The sequence below is a fragment of the Anguilla rostrata genome, chromosome 8, assembly GCF_018555375.3.
Source record: "Anguilla rostrata isolate EN2019 chromosome 8, ASM1855537v3, whole genome shotgun sequence".
NCBI lineage: Eukaryota > Metazoa > Chordata > Actinopteri > Anguilliformes > Anguillidae > Anguilla > Anguilla rostrata.
Window position 1 is genome coordinate 40,204,056 of NC_057940.1, and position 24,469 is coordinate 40,228,524.

The 24,469-nt window shown below is 47.4% G+C and overlaps 1 protein-coding gene across 1 annotated transcript in view; it reads right to left on the bottom strand.

The window, feature by feature from the left end:
- trappc9 (trafficking protein particle complex subunit 9) overlaps window positions 1-24,469 on the bottom strand; it is a 307,504-nt gene that overhangs the window by 177,905 nt on the left and 105,130 nt on the right. The window contains exons 17-18 of the mRNA XM_064345606.1: window positions 23,781-24,045; window positions 16,365-16,541 (exon numbers count right to left, since the gene is read on the bottom strand). Of these exons, the coding sequence (XP_064201676.1) occupies window positions 16,365-16,541; window positions 23,781-24,045 (442 nt within the window). The remainder of the gene's footprint in view (window positions 1-16,364; window positions 16,542-23,780; window positions 24,046-24,469) is intronic.

Below are 24,469 nucleotides of genomic sequence, written 5' to 3' on the forward strand. Positions count from 1 at the left end.
CGGACAGAGCGAGCCCGTGACGCGCCGGCGCACGGACGGCTGAGCTTCGCGGGCGAAGCGGCTCGCTGAGCCGTCAAGGCGCTGGCAACCGGGCGAACTCCCGGCAGAGCCGGTTCCCATTGGCTGCTTGTTCTGACATCACCGCTGCCCTGTGCTCAGGCTCCTGTGTGAAACTGTCATGTTTGATCTGACCAGGGATCATCCAGAAGACGCAGGCCCGGTGGTGAGCCAGCCGTGCCACGAGCGCCAAAGCCCTCAACGCAAAGCCCCCACAATGCAAAGGGGGAGGAAATGGCTGCCAGGTGGAAATCAGAGAGATTGATATTGAACACGTTCAACCCTAAAGGAAAAAGAATATGCTTAAAATAAATTATTACAAAATATACGACCAGGATAGCACTACACTGAACAATATATGGGACAATATAGAAACTATAGCCTCTTTCAGATTTAACTATATATTTTTTAAATATATTGCTGTTCAATATTATATATTTATCATTTTATTAGTAAAACTCCAAATGTTTACAATTGCTGTATGTTTCCCGTCCATAAAGGTAAGCTAGTCCAATGAGAATCAGCCGAGGGGGGAGGGATAATGTATTGCACACTGACACAGCACAATGAGCATGCTCAGCAGTCGTGCGTGTGTGTGTTTGTGTGTATGTATATTTGCGTGTGTTTGTGTGCATGCATGTGTGTGTGCATATTTGTGTGTATGTGTTTGTGTGCATTTGAGAGAATGTGACTGAGTGTGTATGCATGTTTGTGTGTGTGTGTGTGTGTGCGTGTGCATTAGTGCATAAGTACTTTTTCTATCCCTCCTGAAGGAACTGAGCATGAGGAAAGCCTCAGACACTTATCTTAAGGCTAAGGGCTCATTCACAATGAAGAACTCATTCCAGCTCCAGTTACCAGGCCCAATAACCAGCAGAAGAGGTTTAAAGTGGGGCAGGACACAAGTGGCACTGCCTGCCAAACACCCATTCACTCAGACTGTCTGAGGTGTAACAGCAGGCCTGAATGAAGGACTAAAGTTGGCAGTAGTCTTTTTGTAACGTTCCTACAACACATTTTGGGACATAAAAGTTGAAACACGCACCCAGGCACCCATGCATACTGATAAGACTACGACGAAGAAACGCAGTTAAGACATTTTGAAATGTTGTCATCTTAACACCTAGCCAAAAACCATTTCAAACAGGACTGGCGGATTCTATTGCTATGCGGTGCGTGTGCAACGACGATCCAGCGAAAGGTCATTTTCTTTCAGAGAGAAATATCCTATTTGACTTAACATATCATTACTTCCCAGTTGCAGTTAATGAGGGCTGTGATGAATAGCAACAAGCGCTTCAGACTAAAACCCTTTTATTTATTTATTTTTTTCCCCCATTTTCTTTTGCTTCCTAAAATAAATTTGACAACAAAGAACGCTTAAGCAAAGAATCGAGAAAGTGACCTCAGTATCTTCTGTTCTACTGACTTATGATTCAGTACCAATGTACATTTATATTGCCCTACAAAAACAATTCCTATAGGTTACATAGGGCCTAAACACACAACAGTGTCCAATCATCCACGGACGCGTGCTAAAGGGATGTGTACTACGGTTCGGAAAGAATACCCACCACTGCGGAGGGGGTCACTCACAGCTGGCCATACTGAGGGTCATGGCAGGCAGGCTTCAATGGTAAATGGAATGGTAAACGGACTGCATTTATATAGCGCTTTTATCCAAAGCGCTTTACAATTGATGCTCCTCATTCACCCATTCACACAGGCTGCCATGCAAGGTGCCAATCAGCTCGTTGGGAGCAATTAGGGGTTAGGTGTCTTGCTCAGGGACACTTCGACACGTCCCAGGGTGGGGGATCGAACCGGCAACCCTCCGACTGCCAGCCAACCGCTCTTACCTCCTGAGCCATGTCGCCCCATAAGGGCACGGTCAATGGCACGGGTAACCACCACCTCGCTGCGTAGCAGAGCCTCCGCCAGCCAGTCAGAGGTGCATCAGCGGCCTCAGCTGCGCAGGCTTCCCGCGCGCAATCTCTCTGCTTCACTGCGTTACGAAATCGCCTAGGCCACTGCTTCTCAACTTCATCATCAAGCTCTGTAGAAGCCTGATAGCGACCCATTCATTTGAATCAGGTGTGTTGGAGCAGGGAAACATCTAAAACATGCAGGGCAGTGGGTCCCCAGGACCGGGGTTGAGAAACACTGGCCTAGGCCATAGCGACGGGTGACTGCGCGTTCGGAAAACCGGCGTGGTAAAGCAGGAGGGGCTCGGTCTCCGCGGGTTCCATTTCCTCCCGACAGTTCCAGCGGGTCCCGGGCGCGAACGGCGCTGACCTCCAGAGGTAACCGCACGCGCTCAGTTACCGGCGGGGCGGTAAATCGCTAAAGAACGGGGCTCGGGGGTCAACGACAGGTCGACGCGAGCGCCTCGGAAACCACGGCGAATAAAAGAGAGCCTGCCCCGCACAACGGGGGGGGGAAGACGCGATTCCAAGCAGCTTTCGACGGATCGCCAACAACGGAGCGGAAAGTGTCAGGCCAATAAAGGCAAACCCACCGCAGGACTGGAGGGTGAGGTACTGTTGGGCTCGAGTCAAACACTTCCCTATAACTAGGGAACGTGGAGCACGGTGCCTCACGCTCGCTCCTACACTGTCGCTACTCGGCGCTTAGCGCTGGAGAACAGCGGAGCGCGAAAGCCGCGGCAGCGACAATGGCGCCATTAATAAAAATAACAATAATCCGTCATAATCCCCGCTGACAATCGCGGCGCTCCGTCCCCACTAGCGTACCAGTCAGAGACCTGCGCAGAAGAACCCGCTGCTTATCTCCTCCAAGTCAGGGCTCGGGTATTATTAGCAAACCAATTCAAAAGATTGGAGGGTAGCTCCGGGAATCGCCGTGCGAAGATTGCAGGGCAACGGGGCCGCGTGTTTTCCGGCACATTCTACAGTTTTTTTTTTTTTTTACCGTTGAGGCGCGCTTCGTAATAAACGCGGTGATTTGCGAGGGGGGAACGGCCGAGGACAAGCGGCGGGAAAGTTGACTCATCTCTGAGATCTGTTCGGTAGATCTCCAGCATCGCGCAGGGCACGAACGCCGTTATGTTAGGAATTTCATGCAGGGAGAAGGAGGCAAATAATTGGTTGGCAGGGGAGTATTAGGTGGTACTATTGATGCTAACGCAGGTGTTCTGTACCTGTGAAGTTCTACGAACCACCTGCTGACTCACATCGTACATCTACACTCCTCAGCAGAGGCCAGAAGCAGGGCTGAAGTGGTTCTGGTGTGGGTGTGTGAGCATGCGAGCGTGTGTGTGTGCGCGTGTGTGTGTTTCTGAGTGTGTGTGTGTGTGTGTGTGGGTAGTTGATGGGTGTGTTGTGGCAGGGTAGTTCCAACTTTAATAGAAGTTAGAACTGGATATGTCATTACATGCTGGTTTTAGAACTGCTTCTACCAGAACGACTTACACACTTTATTACAAGCAGTCACATTCCTTATAACAGCAGGATGTAGTACCAATCAGAGCCAGCAGGTTTAAGAATCCGTTTGCTGTCCTACGTAGGATGACACCTGCGACCTTTAGGGTTGAAAGACCGCTCCTCCATTCATACCACTCAGGAACTGTACAGTATCTCACGGACATGAGGGGAAGAGGTCTGGAGAGAAGTCCGTTTGTTTGATGCCGACGTGTGGTGGTGCCTGGCCGGTTGTGGGGGTAGTGTGGAGCGTCATTGGTCCAGTCAGTGATCTCGTGCCTTGTTGCAGGGAGTAAGAGTGGGAGAGATGGGTAGTTATGTGTTTTGTGCGTGTGTGTGTGTGGTGGTGTGTGTTGTGTGTGTGAGTGTTATATGTGTGTCTGTGTGTGTGTGTGTGTGTGTGTGTGTGTGCCGTGTTTGTTTATGTGTGGTGTGCGTGTAGTGTGTGTGTGTATGTGTGTGTGTGTGTGTGTTTGTGTGTGTGTATGTGTGTGTGTGTGTGTGTATGTATGTGTATATATATGTGTGGTGTGTGCGTGTGTGTGTGTGTCAGCGTGTGAGTGTGTGTTTGTGTCATGTTGGCTGTGAGGAGCCTGTGAGGCCCCCGGACATCTCTGAATTCCCCCAGTGAACACTTCAGCTTCACAGGTCAGTCACCTGCCATCCAAGCATCGTTAGCAGAGCTGCCTTCCACACGCAGCACAACTGCACTTAAGAACCCTTCAGAGGCAGGAGGAACACGTCCCCCCAGCCCAGCGTGAGGCAGAGGACACTTCACAGCCACACCGCAGCGCGAGCACTCCCGGCCCAGGGAGAGGGATTCACCCACAGCCCGAAAACCAACAGCAATTAGCCATCTGCTAAAGACCCGCAACGCTCGGCACTAATGACGAGAACCTAGAGGCACACGCCTAACACTCGCATTATGATGCACGGGCCCAGGCGCCTTTGTGTTTGTCTAAGGTAATGGCCAAACGTTCGCGTTAAATTAGCTCCAATTGGCTTGTTGCCGCCTGTCAATAACCTGACTGCTACTAGTTAAAAGCGGGCAGGCCACCTTCAACCCACATTACCCCCGGTGCGACAAGGCCAATTAGTTCCCACTGCCGCGAGCTTCAAGTCAAAGTCGGCTAATAAGGCTTGGACCTGCGAATACAGGACCCACCCGGCACTCAAAGATAAGTGTCCTCACCAAAGACACTCAGGAACCCAAAGATAATTCTGTATCATGTATCATTTGGCAATGATACATGATACATGATTTTTTGATTTCAGTTATTGTTTAACTATAGCAGGCTTATAACCATTAAAAACAAGTCTGAATGTACATGGCCCTCTGCTGGGCTTTGAAAATGCTTTCAAATAATTTTGCCTCGACAAGAGACAAATGACAAAATACAAGGTGTGAATAAATTAAAGTAAAAACAATAATAAAATAACTTAAATGTCACGTACAACAGACGATAAATCGATACAGGCTATCCAAAGGCGTACAGTTTATTTACTTACAAGCTATGGATCGTAAACTACATCAACTTGTTTGCTATAAACAGATATGAGCGACGGCGTTTACCTTATTTTACAGCCTTTTCGGGCAGCGGCGTAGAGATATTTCACCGAGTGAACTAGCAGCCCACCATAAAACAACCAGACAAAGATTCTGGGGGATAGAGAGAGTCAGTCAAACCGATACCCGGGCTGGTGGCAGAGAGGACGCTCCGGGCCGCGACACGGAGACCGCTAACCGAACAGGAGCTCCGCCGTCTAGACCGGACCAGGAACTCTGCGCTCCCGCCGACGAGCGAACGAGGGGATGAGCGAAGGTGAAGCCCGCAAACTATCAAACGCATCACAGAAGGCCCGCGCGCAAAGTCTTAGCCCAGGCCACCGCGCCGAGTACGGAACTGGTACCGCACGCGCAAACGAGCGTCGACGCCGCCCTGCGATCGCTCGTGCGATTTCTTCCCGCGGGCGGGACGGCGCGAGAGCCGCTAAGCGAGGCCGCGCGCGGGTCGGAGCACACGGGAGATCGAGCAGAGAGAGAGACAGACGAGCCGGCGGACCGCTTCCAGCGTGAGCGTTTTACTGAAAAACAAAAGGAGGAAAACAATTAAACGAACCGGGAGAGACCGTTAAATCAGAGCGATGCTAACACAATGCTCCCGTGAACGTTCAATCACTAAAAAACCAAAGTACAGACGCGGATAAAAAAAAAAAATTACACCCTTGAGGTTAGTGTTCATATCAAAGATTAAAATCATTACAGTGAGGCTCCTTCCGAGATTATTTTATTACATAAAGTGCAGTTGTTCTATCTTTGTAAACGATGATAATCGCAGAATGAAGACCGCATTCAACGTTATTGCTTTGCTCCCCCTGAAGTCAATAAATTTCTGGTAAATCGCTGCATCCGACGTCACTGTGTTTAACTCTCAAATAATTTTTGCTCCTTGTACATGCTTTTTACTCATTTCCGCTTTCTTCGGCTGCATCACTGTGTGAACAGTAACATTTCAGTTTCACTACCATTACTGCTAAAAAATAAATAAATCATAACTCAAAGACCTGAAAAAAAAACAAAAAAAAAAAAAACGATACACTGCACAAGACCAACTGCTGCCAGACCACCTTTGAAAAACAGTGACCTACAGTCGCACACACTATAGGGCACCACCAGCCAGCAAATGCTAAAATGTCACAACATTTATGCTAATATTTCAGTATAATGGTACATCTCTAAAGTACAGCCTAATTATTTTCCCGCCTCAAAAGCGGGGAAAGGGCAGGGGGTCGTGGCCCAGGCCTCCGTACGTCAGCCCGCCACACGGGGCAGATGTGGCCTTCAGGGGCTGTCGATGGGGGGGGGGGATTATTTGGGGATGGGAGGCATTAGCGCTCCGGTGAGGAGCCAGCTTGTTAGCCGCACTAGCTAGGCCCACACCAAGTCGGACAGGATACGGACATGTTTGTTTTGTTTTTGTTTTTTTTGTTTCGTTTGGTAAGCATCCCGTTTCATTTGTCTGTATGGGAGCTGTCTAGATAACTATCAAAATATAGAAAAATGAAGTGGAAGAATCCATTTAGTATACACTTCAGATGGGTGCATTTTTTTCTTTATTGTTATCGATTTATGTAACGTACTCTAATCCTACTTAAGCAATTCAAGTTTGGTGGCTTGGCAGCAATAGAAATCAGACATAATAGGCAGCTGAATACAATTTCACACCAATAATTTTGTTGATTAGAGTTCAAATTTGCGCACTTACGAAAATCAAGGGTTCAATAGTAGGCAATTTTCTGCATCAATGTACAGTACTAAGCTTTCCAAAGACGACTTCAACCATGACTTTCATAAACTGAAAAGAAAGTTCCAGCTGAAAGCAGCAGTCTTCACTGCTGCGGTGGGTGGGACTTCACAGGCGTAGTTGTGAAGTGTGTTTGCGTGTACGTTTCTAGACACACACACACAAGCGTACGGACACACACAGACACACAGACACACACACACACATACAGACAGACACACAGACACACACACACACACACACATACAGACACACACACACACACACACATACAGACACACACACACACACACATACAGACACACACACAGACACACAAGCGTGCGGACACACACAGACACACATACACACACACACACATACAGACAGACACACAGACACACACACACACACACACACAGACACACACACAGACACACAGACACACACACACACAAGCGTGCGGACACACACAGACACACATACACACACACACACACATACACACACAAGACACACACACACACACACACACACACAGACACACATACACACACACACACAAACAGACAGACACACAGACACACACACACACAACACACACACACAGACACACACACACACAGCGTGCGACACACACAGACACACATACACACACACACACAACACACACACACACACAACACACACACACACACACACACACACACACACACACACACACACACACAGACACACACACACACACACACACACACAGACACACACACAAACACACACACACACGCACACAGGAATGGAATGCAAGGTTCCTAAAATACACTGTAATATCCTGTAATGAAAACGCCCCGTTGTGAATGTTGTGAGTGCCTTTCGGCAAACTGAAATCGATTAGCTCATTACAATGCGCCCAGGTAAAACAAATAATCGTGGGACTGTTTTAAGCTCAGGTGTGCAGACCACGTTTTTTGGTAACAAGTTTTGGGAGCCGGGGGACGAGAATGTTTGCCTTCATTAAAAAAAAAAGTTCTCTCTATCAAGTTTGACGCCAGTCAATCTAATATGCAATGCCTCAGCAACCTCAGCTGCAGCAGTTCGAGCTCGCTTGTCAAAAATATATTTTTTGGATACATATTTTTTTTTCATTTGGATTCTGGCGATCCTCTTGGCCGTCTGAGGCGTCGGGCGGCCTGGCGAGTTATTTCTGTCCCGCGGCCTTCGTCGGCGGAGCAGGCGGTCGGGGGACAGAACGCCAGGTGACTGTCTGAGGCGCCGGCTGTCGTGCGGAAACGGAGCGCGCTCCCTCTCTCCCGACGCCAGCAGGCAGCGCGAGGCGCGAGTCCCAGCGCTGCTCACAAACGGAAACGTCCGCCCCCGAAACTCAGAACGCACGGCGCGGCTGCCGCGCGAACCGCCGCACGCGGCGCGACTCGATCGAGTTCGGCGCGTCTGGCAACCCCGCTCGATTTTGCAAAACCCTTGCGTCGAATAACGTGACGAGTTTAATTAATGACGACGTGGGTGACAACGATGTAGCTTTAAGCTCCCAAACAGCTTTAATCTCCAGAGGGAAATCACAGCAATGAAAGAAAACGAATATAAACTACTTCACTGTTAACGAGCAGTACTCCTCTGTGATGGAGCCCTGATGGTTCACAGCTGTCTTTGATTGCCTTTTTTTTTTTTGCAGTGATCTGCGAAGATTCGCTGGGAAAAGGCAGACAGTCAGACGCTGTTAATGTATAATGAACAGGATCTATATGTGGAAGGGATCAAGCCATCTTCCACTCTGAGGCTGACGCTGAGACGCTTATTAAGCAAAAGAGGAGCTCGGTGGGGTTCAGAGACTGACCGAGGAAAGAGAGACAGTGAGAACGCGGGAGACGGAGAGACCCAAAGGGAACAGGCGAGAGAGTGAGAAAGAGCCTGAGTGTGCACGTGAGAAGGTGAGCAAGAGGGAGTTAGAAATTTGAGAGAGACAGTGAGGGACTGAGCAAGGGAGAGACAAAAAAGGGCAACGCGGTTTCGTACGGAACTGTGGTTAGAGCAGAATTTGTAAAAAGAAATTCTATTTGTTGCTTTGCCATTTGAGTACATTATTTGGCAACCAAATTGTCTATCTTTGAAGCTATAAAGCCAGGTGTCAGCGTCCCCCCTCCCCCATGACAACTTTGCCGTTTCCTCACAAAATCAACAAATCTCAACTTGAGAACCAAAAGATTGATACAAAAAATGTTTTTTTAAAAATGATGCGAGTATAATCCATAAACAGAGAAGGACAACTAAATGAAGGGGTGGGGGGGAGTGCTGTGCACGGTTTTCCACTGGCAAATGAACATTTATGTCTCCGACTTGTTCGCCCTTGATCCTACCCCACCGCTAACTCAGCCCGAACCCCATATATCAAACCCTGACCTCTACCTCCACCCTTACCTCAGCACACGTGCAATCACCCTAAACCCCACCCACCTCCCTTCACCCAGAAGCCCATTATAAAGCCAGGTCTAATTAATTGAAAGAAGACGGGAAGAGAGTGCCAAGTCAGCACGCGACAAGGATGCACCCGGGAAAGGTTAGCCGTGAAGCAAGGCAGATCAAATCCTGTAGCCCGCCACACATCTGGCTTTTTCCTTTTAAGAACAAGGTTTTTTGGAATATTGTATCATTTTTCCTAAAAGTCAGTTTCCTAGCACTCCATTGCTTTCAGTTACCAGTAGAACGTTCAGTTAAGAACATTCTGATGCTATATTTGTGATCATAAAATGGTGAACCGACTGGCCCCCCCAGATCGCTGGATATTACCGCCGCTCCCTGAAGAGTCAGTTCGGCCACAGCCAGATAGGCGCCTCCGTTCAGCACAGCTGTGTGCCAAGCCCATTCAGCGCCCCCGTTAAACAGCAGGAGGAGGCACTCCCACCGCCGCTGCCGGCAACACGGCCGCGAGCCGACCACACCCGCCCATCCCTAGCCCCGGGGAGGGGAGTGCTTTCAATGAGCCACGCCTCATCAGAATGCAACAGGTGGAGCTGAGTGCCCCCCCCCCAATACCAGGCTTGGTTTGCACACCAAACAAGCCACAGCAGCAAATTCCACATTTAATCAGTCAGAAATGTGTGCAGAGCGAGCTTACACCAGCTCCAGGCATTCAATGAATATTAAATTGTGTTTGGTTACAATTTAGCTTCTTCATAATAAAAAGAGCATTGCGAGAGTTAACCAATTCTACAGCCCAAAGAGAAAGCGAGCTTTGTATCTACTCCAGATAGCCATGTGCTTGCTTGCAAACAAAATATGGTTTAAATTGTTTTAAAAATCCTTAAGTTATTAAATTCCATATGAAAAAGCAGCTATGTCACATTTGTGGTGTTGTATAAATATACCTGTAATATTCAATGAATATTAAATTGTGTTTGGTTACAATTTAGCTTTTTAATAATAAAAAGTGCATTGTGAGAGTTACCAATTCTACAGCCCAAAGAGAAAGCAAGTTTTGTATCTACTCCATAGTTATGTGCTTGCTTGCAAACAATGTTTTTTTTAAACAATTTAAACCATAAGTTATTAAATTCCATATGAAAAAGTAGCTACATAAATTCTGTGGTGTTGTATAAATATACCCATAAAAAAAAACTATGAGTGGCAAAAGCACATTTATTTGGGGGTCAAACCCCAATAGCTTTTCATCATTAGGTAAATACATTTATACTTTTTTTCATTTTATTCACCTTGAAACCACCTACTAAGATGTACCAGCTATATCAAATTTGCAACTTTGACATTTAGGCTAATTGCATTGCGGTTTTCCTCTGAAGCTGTCATTTTCTGTTTTTAAACATTCTGAAGGAAACTAATGTTACACTATTTCTGCTTTTTGAAGGCGGTTTCTAAAAGAAAAGTATGCAGCATCTGACACAATGCAGGAAATCCCAGCTGGTAATCATTTGCTCTGAAAAGCACTAGTTTCACCCACAGATTAGTCATCAAGTCAAGTCTGTTACCATGTGATGGATGGGTGGAAGAGCCAGTCATAAATAAGCATTTCTTCCAACAGAAAGGCATGGAGAGCAACAAGTGGTACTCCATGACAAAAAACATGCACTGCGGACCACTGGACCCGGTCTGCTTTATAGTTCAGGCCACTTCTATTTTCTTTTTTCCTTTTTTTACGCACATACGCTAAGTTTTCAATATTCATGTAACTCGTGTATGTTGCTCAATACTGACTCCACAGACGCCGCGTAAGTTACAGCATTGTCGCACTACTGAGAAAGAGAGCACAAGCATGGCAGAAATGATTTGCGTGGAACCTCCGCGTAGTATGCTACTTGGGAGAGTCATCTAGAACGACTCCCTTCTGTCACTGTGCAAATAGCTGAGGAACGGTGAACGCAGGACTCACCGTGATCAGTCACTATGGAACACCATGGCTTCAGTGCCAGACAGAACAGCTGACAAAGATCAGCTTCACCCATGCAAGACATCTGGATGTAAAACACCTTCTGGGAATCAGCATGCTCTAGACTACTAATAAACGAAGGCAGATTCAAGAGTCAAATCCAGTGAGTCATGCCGTAGTAGATTTTGGAGGAGAGATATTTGTTAATAATAAACTGTTTTCATCGTCCTACACATCATGCACATTCCAAACTAGCATAATCATTGAAAATGATGAAACGAAAATGAAAACTAATGTGGAATTGAATGGGTAAAAAAGCATTTGGCATTATTTATTTATCTATCGATTTACTGGGAGCAGGTGAATCACAGCGTGCTTCAAAGGCTTTTAGTCATCTCAGGTAAATCTTTTAAAAGCGAAACCCTCGATTAACGGTACAGCAAACCGCGACAAAACGGCCGCGGTGGAGAGGGGGATGCGTTAAACACAGACCTGAACGGCACGCAGCCTGCAACATTAACGAATGCGCGGTCTCTCAGTCAGTTAATGGAGGACAGGAACGGGAGGAACGAACGTCTGCACGTGAGAGAGAGAGGGGGAGAGGGGACTCTTTTCGCTGTCGCGCAGGGTCCCCGGGACAAGCCGTCCCTCCCCCTTTCCTTTGCGCAAGTCGGCCACGGCGCTTTTACGTGGCGTTCCGCGCGTGGGCGGTAAGACTGGCGCGCAGACTAAAAACGCACGAGTCGACTGGCTTCATGTTAGTGACGCGATCACGTGACCGAGAGCAAGGAGGCCTCATTTGGCTTCCTTTGATATCTCAAAGGAGCCGCTCTCCCGCTGCGCTCAAAGCCCGCGTGAAACCGTCCGCCATTCAAAGGCTTCCCCGGAGCTCTTTGTTCCCGCTCTCGCCGCCCCGCGTCTCCGCCATCCCGGGCGGACGATTCCCGCTATTCCCCGCTACGGCGGGCGACGTGCCAGACAGAGAGAGCCTGTCTGGAACGCAGAGACGGAGTTAGAATTCGCACGCGATTGGCCTTCGCGCGTTTAGCGTCCGAGCGGTGACGCGGCTGCGGTAGCTGACAAAGGAGCGCACCTGCTGGCAAAGGACGCCCTTCCGGTGGGGTCCTCGCGTGCAAAGAGCAGAAGAAACGCCTCCTTAAACCAACAGCCCAACCCACGAAGACTGTTAGAGCTGAATTATCACTGGGCATTTTACGGTGTGGCATCTCTAAGGAACATGAAGGAGGAATATAAGCCCAGGGATACATCGTGGTGCAGAGAAAGTGCTGTTTCCATCCCTGAAGCCCAGTATTAATAATGTTCTACTGACACGCCACATTACGCTTGCTTTACTTACAGTATTTAACTTCAGACCTCAGCAGGTAACATGCAGTAAGCTGACCAGTAGGCCAGGACAATGCTTTTAACTGAGCAGTTGGCCAGTTTGATGCATGATAGTGAGCTGTGGGCCATGTCGATGAATCAAATGGAATAATGAATGGGTAGAACACTTGTCACTTTGTTGAAAGCCAGGATAAAGCATTAAGCTTAAGTGGGCCAGTTAGCCAGTATGGCGCATTTAAATGAGCAGTGGAGCAGTGCGTTTATTAGACTGAGCAGTGTGTGATCAGTAAACTGAGCAGTGTCAGTTAACTGAGCAGTGTATGATCAGTAAACTGAGCAGGGTGATCTGATCAGTAAACTGAGCAGTGTGATCAGTAAACAGCAGTGTGATCAGAAAACAGCAGTGTGACCATTAAACCGAGCAGTGTGATCTGATCATTAAACTGAGCAGTAGAGGAGTGTGATCAGTAAACTGAGCAGCGGACGAGTATGATCTTTATTGCAGTGAAATAATATACTCAGATCCCCCCTACATACAAACCGCACAATATATTAGACAATCTTTTCTTTATGTGAGCAGGCGAGGGGGGGAGAGAGAGAACATGATATACTTTTTATCAAGTCAGTGCTAGAAAAATATCAGTTATCTGTTGTATAATAAAACCCCTTCTGTAGACTTACTATGTATGAACCCCAGCTCAGGAGATCGGTGGCTCCCTGTGGAGAAACTGAACTGTCAGCAGCACAGAAGTCCCTTTGACTGAGCCGTTATCTCACTCTGTCAGAGACCGCCAAGTCATTTAAACATGGAGGACTCCCACTAGTCTGCAACTGTTTTTGTTTTTAACGTTACTCAGAGACCCCCAGTATGCATTTCCAACAGAGATCTGCAAAAAAAAAAAAAAAAAAATTTTTTTAAAGAAAAAGAAATCTGTGATATCACAGAAAAATACTTTCTGCTGAAAGGAGCAGAGGTGAAAAAAGGAAAAGTAAAAAAAAATACATAATTACCATCTGTCGACAGAGCTGAAGCAGCTTTGCCTGTCACTCACTCATAATGGAATATGTTCTGCATTATTTCTAAAGACTAACAAAAATCCTTTCAGTCTTGGGCAAAGGTTGAGCTTAGCTGCTTCAGAGGTGCGTTTGTGCTGACTCCACTGCCCTCTGTTGGCCAGTGGTGGAACTGCGCCTCTCTCACAGTCGAGCCGAACGCTTTCCTGCAGCCGCTATCAGCCGGCCCTTCTGTGGCACCGGGCAGCTAGCGAGGAAACGCTGTTTGCTTTTCCACAGATGTCTCCATTTGGCGAACGGGGCCCACTTTTATTAATGCCTTTTTCATGTGGAGATGAACTGCACAGGGCAGGCGCAAACACGGCTCCGTGGCACCGAGTTGCCGGGGCGACGCGGCAACCGCACGCGGGTCTGGCACGAGGCCCGAGCGAACTTAATCGAGCCGACGTCACCGCCCTCGCGCAAAGTCACAGACGAGCCGCTCGCTCCCCGTAATCCTTAAGTGACCCTTCTCAGCTGCAACCGAAATGTTCGCTCGCTTGTGGGGGGGAGAAATAAAGTTGATTGCGAAGGCATATTAACAGCATGTGCAGAATCGGGGGCCCGTGCTGCCTGCGAATGAACGTGAATCGGAAGGAGGGGGGCTTTGGCAGAATGGATGTGAAGTCCTTCCTTGTTCAATGCAAGGTCAGTCCGTTAAGACTGCGGTCAATGCAGGCCGGTGAAGTCTGTCCCTTTACAGCAGATCATGGGTCGGGCTTTGACCGTTAATTCTATCATTACACGAAAGCTAATGTTAGTGGAAACAAAACATAAAAGCCCATGTAACCTTGGGAGATTTCATTTTCAGGATGACTTAAGGGGCATTTGCTTGTTCTCTGACCGTGAATATTAAACATGACAAAACGTCCCTCTGGCGTGACAATCTGAAAAGCGAACGCACAGGTGACGTAATTAACCCTGTGTGGACTGGGGGACCAGTTGTCCCCCTCTTTAAAGCCAGTATGACGTGTTTTTGGAGCGGGGGCTGGCGTTAGGGGTCTCAGTAATGAAAAGGCCCCTGCGTTACACGTCTTGCTTTGGGGGGGGGCCCCGAAACCTGTTAATGCTGCTCCGGGAGCCTGGGGCCTCGCACGGCTCAGCCGCTCGGCTGCTCGGCCACGCCAGCTGCATGCCGATCTGCGCCAATTACCCGCCGCGGCGGGGGGGGCGGACAGGTTCTCAAAGCCGGCCCTCGATTCTCTCCGCTGTCTGGGGGTCATTTCGCCCGCCGTCGCTGAGCGCAGCGTCCGTCACGCGCTCGCAGGTGACTGGCACCAGGAGAGCAAGACGCTGTGGCTGGGAACCGCTTGGAATTCGAAAACATTTTATAACAGTGAAATACAAAATCCAGTCCTGCACACAGTCCGCAAAGGCAAATAAAAACAATAAAAAATAGACCTGCCCTGGATTCAATCAACACGAGTCTATAACTTTGACCTTAATTTGTCAGCAGTCTCGATGAACCCTTTTCATAAAGAAGAAACCATCGCTGCGATATTATGTCTATTTTAGTCGGTTTTCTTTCAGATATGTGCTCGTCTTTGTCCTGAATGCCACAGGATACTGCCTGCTACAGGAAAATTAGACTTTGGTTTTTTGGAGACACTGTTGTGTACAGAATCAACATGAAGATGTTCATTTTAATTGATCATCATTACCCAATCTGGAGGCCCAGATGCATCACCCCGCCCCACAGAACTGCATATTAATATACATTTATTCGCTTGGACTGTCTATTTTACCAGTTAGTGTAATTCCTCAGACTGTAACTCATTGGCCAACATTTGATTAATTGCTCTGCAAGATCTGGCGTGACATTTCTGCTCCCATTCATTCTGTCTTAATTATTACGCCAGGTTCCTCCTGAGATTCCTCCCCATTGGGGAGTTTTGTCATAGCACCGTTTGAGTGTTTTACTTTCCACTTTGGAGTGTTTTACCTCAACTGCTTGCTTTTAGGGGGTTCAGGCTTGGTTTTTTTTGCCCGTTTTTCCATTCGTTTTCCTCTGTAAAGCATCTTAGCGCTATACAAACAGTACAAATAGAACTGAACTGAATCATCCACTTGGTGGGCGGCCAATCAGAAGTGAACTTGAAGTGAATGTCCATTACAAAACAAACATGCCATCAGACCTCCAGCTCTTATGTTAGAAGGTGTTTATTATATTTCTTTATAAAAATCTGGATAAAGTACACACCTTTATGTTGTGGATTAATGAACACTTTAAAATGATAAATCGTGATTGCAAAGGGTCTTTTAAAAACGTGTCATTTTCCCTTCCACTGTGATTAACAGATACGTGACTAGCAAACTGATATCTGATGTCCCACTCTTTCAAACCCACATGACGCGTCCGGGGCTGGGCCGATCGTGACAGCTACTGCTACAGGTCTGAGTCCCCAGTGCGTCACACGCCTTTCATCACCGACCGAATCCCGGCCACGTTTTTTACATGCTTTTTAAACTCCCGCTATTTTAATTCAGTCTCCCATAATGTCTCAAACTGAGCCCAGCGGTACAGAACTGAAGCAGCCCGCGGTGTGTCTGTCTGGACTGGAGACGAAGCGGAGCTGATCCAGTGAGTTATAAACTCGCTCGTGCTGTCTGAGCCCGCTCAGACGACGCGGGGATCAGCGAATCAATCGGCTCGGGTCACCCGCAAGATGAAACGCAGCGCTTGGAGAGAACAGAACTTTTTTTTTTTTAAAACTCTGTTTAAAGGGTAAAGGGCCGGTCATGTGATGTCAGCATCAGTACTGAGGGTTTTGTTTTAGACTGCAGTCGCACCCCTCGCAGACGGAGGCCGGCGCGTTCCCTTCAGGCGAGCGCTCAGAGCCGCCACCGGACTGACGGCACCGAGCTAACGGCGGGAGAGCGTACGGGGCGGGACCGGGGTCGGTGCCCGACGCCCCTCCCCAGCGCCGGGACGAGGGGCTCCGGGCTGCCATGCTGATACAGCTGCACCTGGAAAACCCCACACCCCCACCCAGCGCACCGGGTGCAACAGAGGAAGCACAATAAGAAGGAGGAGGAGGAGAAGACAAGGAAGAAGACGAAGAAGACAAAGACGAAGAAGACAGTGCCGGTGACTGTGTTTCAGTAATCTTGTGATTCAAATGCAATCAACTCCTTATAACTGCACTCCGGATAATTGGATGCTTAGCATGCAGCTAGTGATTAGGTTTTTAATCCTGCCGACTTCACTAAATCTTATTATGTGCATACTCTGGTTAAGTGCATACAACTGTGTAGAACATTAGTGTGCCGTGTCAGTCTTGAGCACATGTAGTTATCAAGAGTTGACTCAACAGGACCACTTTCTGCAATACCTGCAGTTGCTATTTTACTTTGGAAGATGAGATGTGTATTGAGTGCAAGACTACATATACAATCATCATGCACCTACAACACTACATATACAATCATCCTCATGCACCTACAATACTACATATACAATCATCATGCACCTACAACACTACATATACAATCATCATGCACCTACAACACTACATATACAATCATCATCATGCACCTACAACACTACATATACAATCATCCTCATGCACCTACAATACTACATATACAATCATCATGCACCTACAACACTACATATACAATCATCATGCACCTACAACACTACATATACAATCATCATCATGCACCTACAACACTACATATACAATCATCATGCACCTACAACACTACATATACAATCATCATGCACCTACAACACTACATATACAATCATCATCATGCACCTGCAATACTACACATACAATCATCATGCACCTACAATACTACACATACAATCATCATGCACCTACAACACTACATATACAATCATCATGCACCTACAACACTACATATACAATCATCATCATGCACCTACAACACTACATATACAATCATCATGCACCTACAACACTACATATACAATCATCATGCACCTACAACACTACATATACAATCATCATCATGCACCTGCAATACTACACATACAATCATCATGCACCTACAATACTACTTGTACAATCAGCATGCACCTATACTACATATACAATCAGCATACACCTACAATACTACATACACAATCAGCAAGCACCCACAAAACTACATATATAATCAGTATGCACCTACACCACATATAGAATCAGCAAGCATCTATACCACATGTACAATCAGCAAGCACCTATACCACATATACAATCAGGAAGCATATATACCACATATACAATCAGCATGCACCTATAGCCTACTACAATCAGCGTACACCTACAATATTACTACATGTACAATCAGCATGCACCTACAATACTACAAAATGGCAGTGTAGTTCAACTACATATTTTCAGTGTTTAACCTTCACTGGGTTAACCTTTTTACCAAGAGAGGACACCAAACTTTGGAATGTTCCCTATAACTTTGATAATGACTGCCACCCACTAGCTGAACTCCTATATTAGATTTTCAGCATATTACTATAATTACATAAAACAGCTCACATTAGTTAAAGTGCTCCACGTCCTTGATTCATATTTTATCAAAGTGAAATTTCAGACATTCCACACACAGCCCCTAAATTGGGCTGACACTACCCACCCTGCCCGAGGCCTCTATTCTTAGAGAACTCCCACACAAATCCGGCTTCCAAAAGTTCACAACTTTTCTCTCCGCCCTCATCCAAATTAAGAGTTCTCTGTTCGGTGCTCAGACGTCGCCTGTTGGACAGGCCCACGGATCGATCTGCATGCCCCTTCTTAAATCCTGCCGCCTGACCCCTCCTCTAAGGTAACAGGGAGGAGAGCCTGGATTCCTCAAGCTTGGACCCCTCTTAAAATTTAGAGCCCCTGGCACAAAAACAAGGACCACCGAGCGGTTAACACCGCTGTAGGCAAACTAGTTTTGTTTGCGAGATGAATTTCCTTCACAAAAATCTCCTCAGCGACTCATAGCCAGTGCTAAGCACTCTACTGTATTACTGTAGGTTTACTGAGCGTAAAACAGATATTAACTGCAATGCAGTTCCACAGCATAGTGAGTTACATTAGTTGTTGTTACACTGCAATAGTTTTCTGTAGCCCTAGAATGTCATTGGTAGCTCACAGGCTACATGCCCCAGCTTGTCACTAGAGCATTGTGCTACATCAAGCTGCAAGATCAATAGCAGACAAAACTTAGCATAAAAAAACATCCCAGACGATCAACGCGTGTACTTTTCTCAATTCCTTGTTCTGCCATGGCGTCTCAGAGGGAAGAGGTCTGAGCGTGCTGCATGTAAGCTTCTCAAATCCAAGCCGACTCTTACTTTGAAATCTCATTTTGTAGAACCCACAAGTGAGAGACTCATCATCCCAAAGCATACTCAGGTACACAAATTAGGTTCATCATCTTTCCAACAAACCATACTTAAATTCAACAGCACACTGAGGACAGCATCAATGACTCATTGAAAATCTAATTTTTCAGTAAGCTTTCTGAGAAGGCAGAAGGCCTTAGCAAGTCAGTAATTCCGATACTGAAGTGCACCGATCCCATTGCATCTTGGGAGTTGTTCTGGAGAGGCCTAACGTGAGTCGGCAGCTGAAAATGTGCAGCGACACTTCTCTGAGCACCCAGACCTCTCACGGACACAAGTGTCTATTATACTGATGGACTCCAACGTGACCCTTGGTGCGAGTTTGGTGAACGGAGCTTGTTCCCTTTTCCATAAACACAAAATGGAGGGACTGCTGGGTGGCTCATCCGGGTCAAGTGCACGGTACTGCCAGCGTCTGCTGTGGCCTGTAGCCCTGTGGGGCGCCACGTAACTGACGGTACGGTTGCTCGGGTTTATGGAGGCTTTGGTTGGCAGAGATCCGCGTCTCAGCGCTTTTTCGTGACACCAGTTGGCCGCTCGGGCTCGCTAACGCTACGCACGAAGCTTCTTCTTCTGAATTACTGCACAAGCTTTCAGTAATTTAATAACATGTAATGAACTGATCACATCAATGTTTTCATTAAATACACTACATTTCCAAAGATATGTGGACACACATTCCAAAGGTATGTGGACACCCGAACATCACACCTATATGTACTTGTTGTCTCATTCCAAACCATTGGCATTAATATGGAGTTAGCCCCCCTCTGCTTCTGTACAGCCAACACTCTTCTGAAAAGACTTTCCAGTAGATTTTGGAACATGGCTGCGGGGATTCACTTCCATTCAGCTACAAGAGTATTAGTGAGGTTGGGCACTGATGTTGGCAGTAAGGCCTGGCTCGCTGTCAGCATTCCAATTCATCCCAAAGGTGTTTGAGGCGATAGATGTCTGTGTAGGCCAGACATGTCCTTTCCCACAAAACTCTGCTTTGTGCATAGGGGCACTGCAATGCTGAAACAGGAAAGGGCCTTCCCCAAACTTGGAAGTGGACAATGAATGTCACTGTATGCTGTAGCATTTATATTTCACTTCACTGGAACTAAATCATGAAAAACAGCTTCAGAGCATTATACCTCCATTAACAAACAGTTGGCACTATTCGGGCCAGTACAGTTGGCACTATGCATTTCGCCAAACCCAGATTCGTCTGTCAGACTGCCAGATAGTGAAGCGTGATCCATCACTCCAGAGAACGCGTTTCCACTGCTCCAGAGTGCAATGGCAGTGGGTTTACACCACTCCGGCCGATGCTTGGCATTGCACATGCTGATCTTAGCTTCGCCATGGAAACCGATTTCATGAAGCTCTTGACGAACAGTTATTCTGCTGGCGATATTTCCAGAGGTATCTTGGTACTCTGTAGCGAGTGTTTCAACAGATGATTTTTATGCACTAGATGCTTCAGCACTCGGTGGTCCCATTCTGTGAGCCTACCATTTCACAGCTGAGCTGTTTGTGCTCCTACACGTTTCCACTTCACAGCAACAGGGCAGCTCTAGCAGGGCAGAAATGTGACAAACTGACTTGTTGGAAAGGCGGCCTCCTATGTCAGCGGCACGCTGACGGTCACTGAGCTCTTCAGTGCGATCCACTCTACTGCCAATGTTTGTCTATGGAGATCGCGTGGCGGTATGCTTGATTTTACGCACCTGTTAGCAACGGGTGTGGCTGAAATAGCTGAAACCACTAATTAGAAGGGGTGTCCACATACTTTTGGAAATGTAGTGTAGTCTTAAGAGACATCCATTCTTTCTGGGAAAGTTAAGGTTGTTAAACCCAAAATATCAAGTTATAACTTTGTTAATCTGTCGGAACGATTTTGAATCTAGAATTACCAAACATTTATTGCAGCTGGCTGTCACACCATAACAAATCTGCTGGTAAACTCTTCCTCTCGGTTGTATTTCACAAAACTTTGGCTTGAAAAATCATTCAGGCTTTTAAAAAACCCACTTCAAAACTTTTTTTTACTGTTAGGCTTTTAAAAAACTCACTTCAAAACTTATTTTTCAGGTTACTAGACAGACTTGTGCATTTTAGAAATTGTCGACAGTATTCTGGTTCTGTTGAGTTCGCCAGTTGACAGCATGACAACCCTTTGGCTTTGTACATTTTACATAAAGGGGTATTCAAGGGGTTGACTGCAGAGTTTTATGCAAAACAGTCACCAATTGCATGTCTTTTTTGAGTGATAGCACAAGCAGCCTATCAAAAGTGGCAACTGGAGTCTGTGGTCCGCCTCCAGATTCAGGCCTGGTTTTGCTCCAGTTGTCTTTTAGGTACCGGGCTCAAGGCAGTGTCCTACTTGGGAATGAAACCTGCAACCTCTGGGTTACAAGCCCAGTTCTCTACCCATTATACTAAACTGGGCAACAAATGGTAATAAAAAAGAAAAAAGATGAAATAAGTAAATAAATAAAGGTGCCCGGCAACACAATTTTCAGACTTTAATTTCTGTGAGAGGAAGTGTTGAGCAGCGCGTCAGTCAGCATTGATCCCCAGGCCGCCCAGGTCAAGCCCTACATCCCCCTCCCTCCTCCCCCATCCCCGCTTTCCAGTAGAGGCCTCTCTCACAGGAGCGCCCCGCGCACCGACCATGCAAGGCCGGGTCATCAATCGCGCGGCCTCCGGAAAAAAAAAAAACAAGCCGAATTAAAAGGACAAAAGGTCGCCCTCGGTTCTCCCGGCGAGGAAATGGGCCCGGTCGTTTAATGCCTTCTAAAGGTCTTTCGTTTAAGCCGCGCTCCGGTGCGCTTAATTGGCTCGGGTGCCGTATGCCACGTAATGAACCCGAGCGCGAGGAGCGGCGCGGCGCGGCGAGGGGCTGGAACGCGCTTCGCCTGCTCCACCGGCGCGTTCCGGGGGTTTGCGGGCGGGAAAGCCGTTATTTTACGGCCCCTTGCAACAATCCGGCGAAGGCGCGGGGGGGGCGGGGCGTTTGTCGGAACGGACGCGCGGATAATAGCCGGTACACAAACTCGCTCCCCGCCCGGGGATAAGGGTGTCAAAATGGAATCTTTTCCCACCGGGCGCAGAGAGAGCCTCTATAATTAAAGCTAAGGGCAGTGTCAAAACCAACTATTTCTCTGCTTTTTTTTTTTGCTCATCAGCGCTTATTAAAATTGTCAGCGTCCCCCCTACCAGCGCCTTGCTTCTCTCCAGTGTCCCCCGATCCAGGGCCACCCCTGGTTTTCAGAGCAGACAGAGACATATGAGCTTCTTCCCTCACCCCTCACCTGCTCTTAGCCCTATGTCGACAACCGACCAGAACAACGCGCCTCCCAGGACTCTGTGTCATTTGCTTCATGTTGGCTTAGCTGGCGGGAGAGATGGAGAGCAGAGCAGAATTGCCAAGATAGGATCAGGAACACCGTCAACTGTTTTTGATCCTATCTGTACCGGGGGTGATATTTTTTGCCCTTGACTGTGTGCTCACGCTCTTGCTTCAAACAAATCTTTTACAGCTACAGCGGAGTCCGTAAGCATTTGGACAGCAACACAATTATTGTTGTTTTGGTTCTGTACTCTAGCACATTTGATTTGAAATGAAACTAATTTGAGGTGCACTGTTGATGCAAATATAAATAATCACTACTCATGAGAAGAATACAAATGGCCAGCTACAACAGGTATGGCTTATATTAGGAACACACAATTGTATGAGTGTGTTTCTGTGTGCATGCCTGTGTGTACATTACTCATATCTCAGCAATGTCTCAGTGCTAATACCTATGACTGTGTGCACGTGTGTGTGTGTGTGCGTGTGTGTGCGCGCGCGCAGTGTACACACATACTTGTTGAAAGTTCCCTTTCCATTAGCAAGATCAACATCATCTTTTGGCAGTGACACTATCTTTGTAGTCAGGCACGCCCTCAAGCACCATTTAAATCCTGCAGGATACACTCCTGGAGGGCATATTGCCGGCAATTATTCACCAATTAACCGTTCGCTGAATTCACATCTTAGTGCTCCTGCCATTGTTCTCTCCAAACGCATTTTCTGTCTTGTGAGTATTTCTCTTCCTCAGTCTTCTCAAATGACAGACAGAACTCGCATTTTCCGAAACAGAGAGAAACAGCAGCACTTCAAGTAATGTACTGCTATTTAAGGTGAAGTAATGTTCCGGAGGACTGAGCAGGATAAGCCATTTTCTGCTCTTTATTTCTGGTGCGTTAATAAGAGCCGGGACTATTTTCTGTGCCGAGACCACGGGGGGAGAACCGCAGCGGAAAAGCACCCGCTACCACGCCGAGCAAGCGGCTGTTCTTACCGCTTGTTTGCCATTCTTTTCTTAGCGCACGTTGCTTTCTGGCTTCTGTAAAGCAGACCAGGTGAGTACATGTTCCAGACTGAGCCTTCTGGGCTTTCTCCCGTTGTTCAAGCCAACGTTTTCTTCCCAAACGGGGGATTTCTATCTCCTCAGGCAACTAGTGCTAGTCTGGATCAGTGAAGATGGAGGGGTATGAACTCTTAAAGAAATCTTCATCTAGACCAGGGGTGCACAGTGAGGGCCAATCCATTTCAGGATTTCACTCCTGCCCAAAACTATTTAATTAGCCCCAATCATTTATTTTGCCAGATTTTCTTTTTTAGTAAAATCATGAACTATAGCCGTGGACTTTCCATGTATCCATGGTGAGAATGTTTTTGTGGTCTGAAATAGGAGTGAACCAGTGCTGGTGCATAGAGCTGTGGGGTCAGAACAAAAACCAGGACACACATCGGCCCTCCAGGACTGGAGTTGAGCACCCCTGATCTAGACCCAGCGCTCAAGTCTGACCCAGCGCAGCTCTGAGTGTGGGACACAGCGCAGCTCTGAGTGTGGGACACAGCGTCGGACCTAGTGAACCTCGCCATCACTCTGTGGCCCCCACTCCAGCTGCGGTAGCGCCACTCGTCCCGCCCGGTCGGCTTGGCAACATCAAAGGCGGGTGTCTCGAACCACGTCCGATCGCTCAAATCGGACGTGGTGGCCGGACTTCTGACGGTGGGGCGGGGCGGGGCGGGGCGGGGCAGAGCCGTGTACTGATTACAGCTGTATGCGACTGGCAGGGAAGTTCGCGGTAAAATGGGAGGGACACTGACGCAGTTAAAATGCGCTTGGTGTCTGTCTCTAAAAACTGGGTCAGCGAACTTTTTAGGAACAGTTAAATGACAGCATAGGCATCCAATTACTGGTACGAGGCACTCCATGTACTGGATATCTTATTCTTCAGCGAAATATTAGGAAACTGATAAGAGAATCCTGATACACCTCTTAAAGCCAAACACCCTGTGAATTTTAAGGATCATAGCAGTTTCCTGTGACCTTATTTTCACATTGCTCTCGAATGGAATTGTGAGAAAAGTGGGATACTGTTCGGCTTGTCCTGCTAACGCGCAGCACATGAGTATGCAACGCACATCACAAGCTAGCATGCTAGTATTGTACCTGTATACACACTGTGAGGTACACACAACACAGTGCAG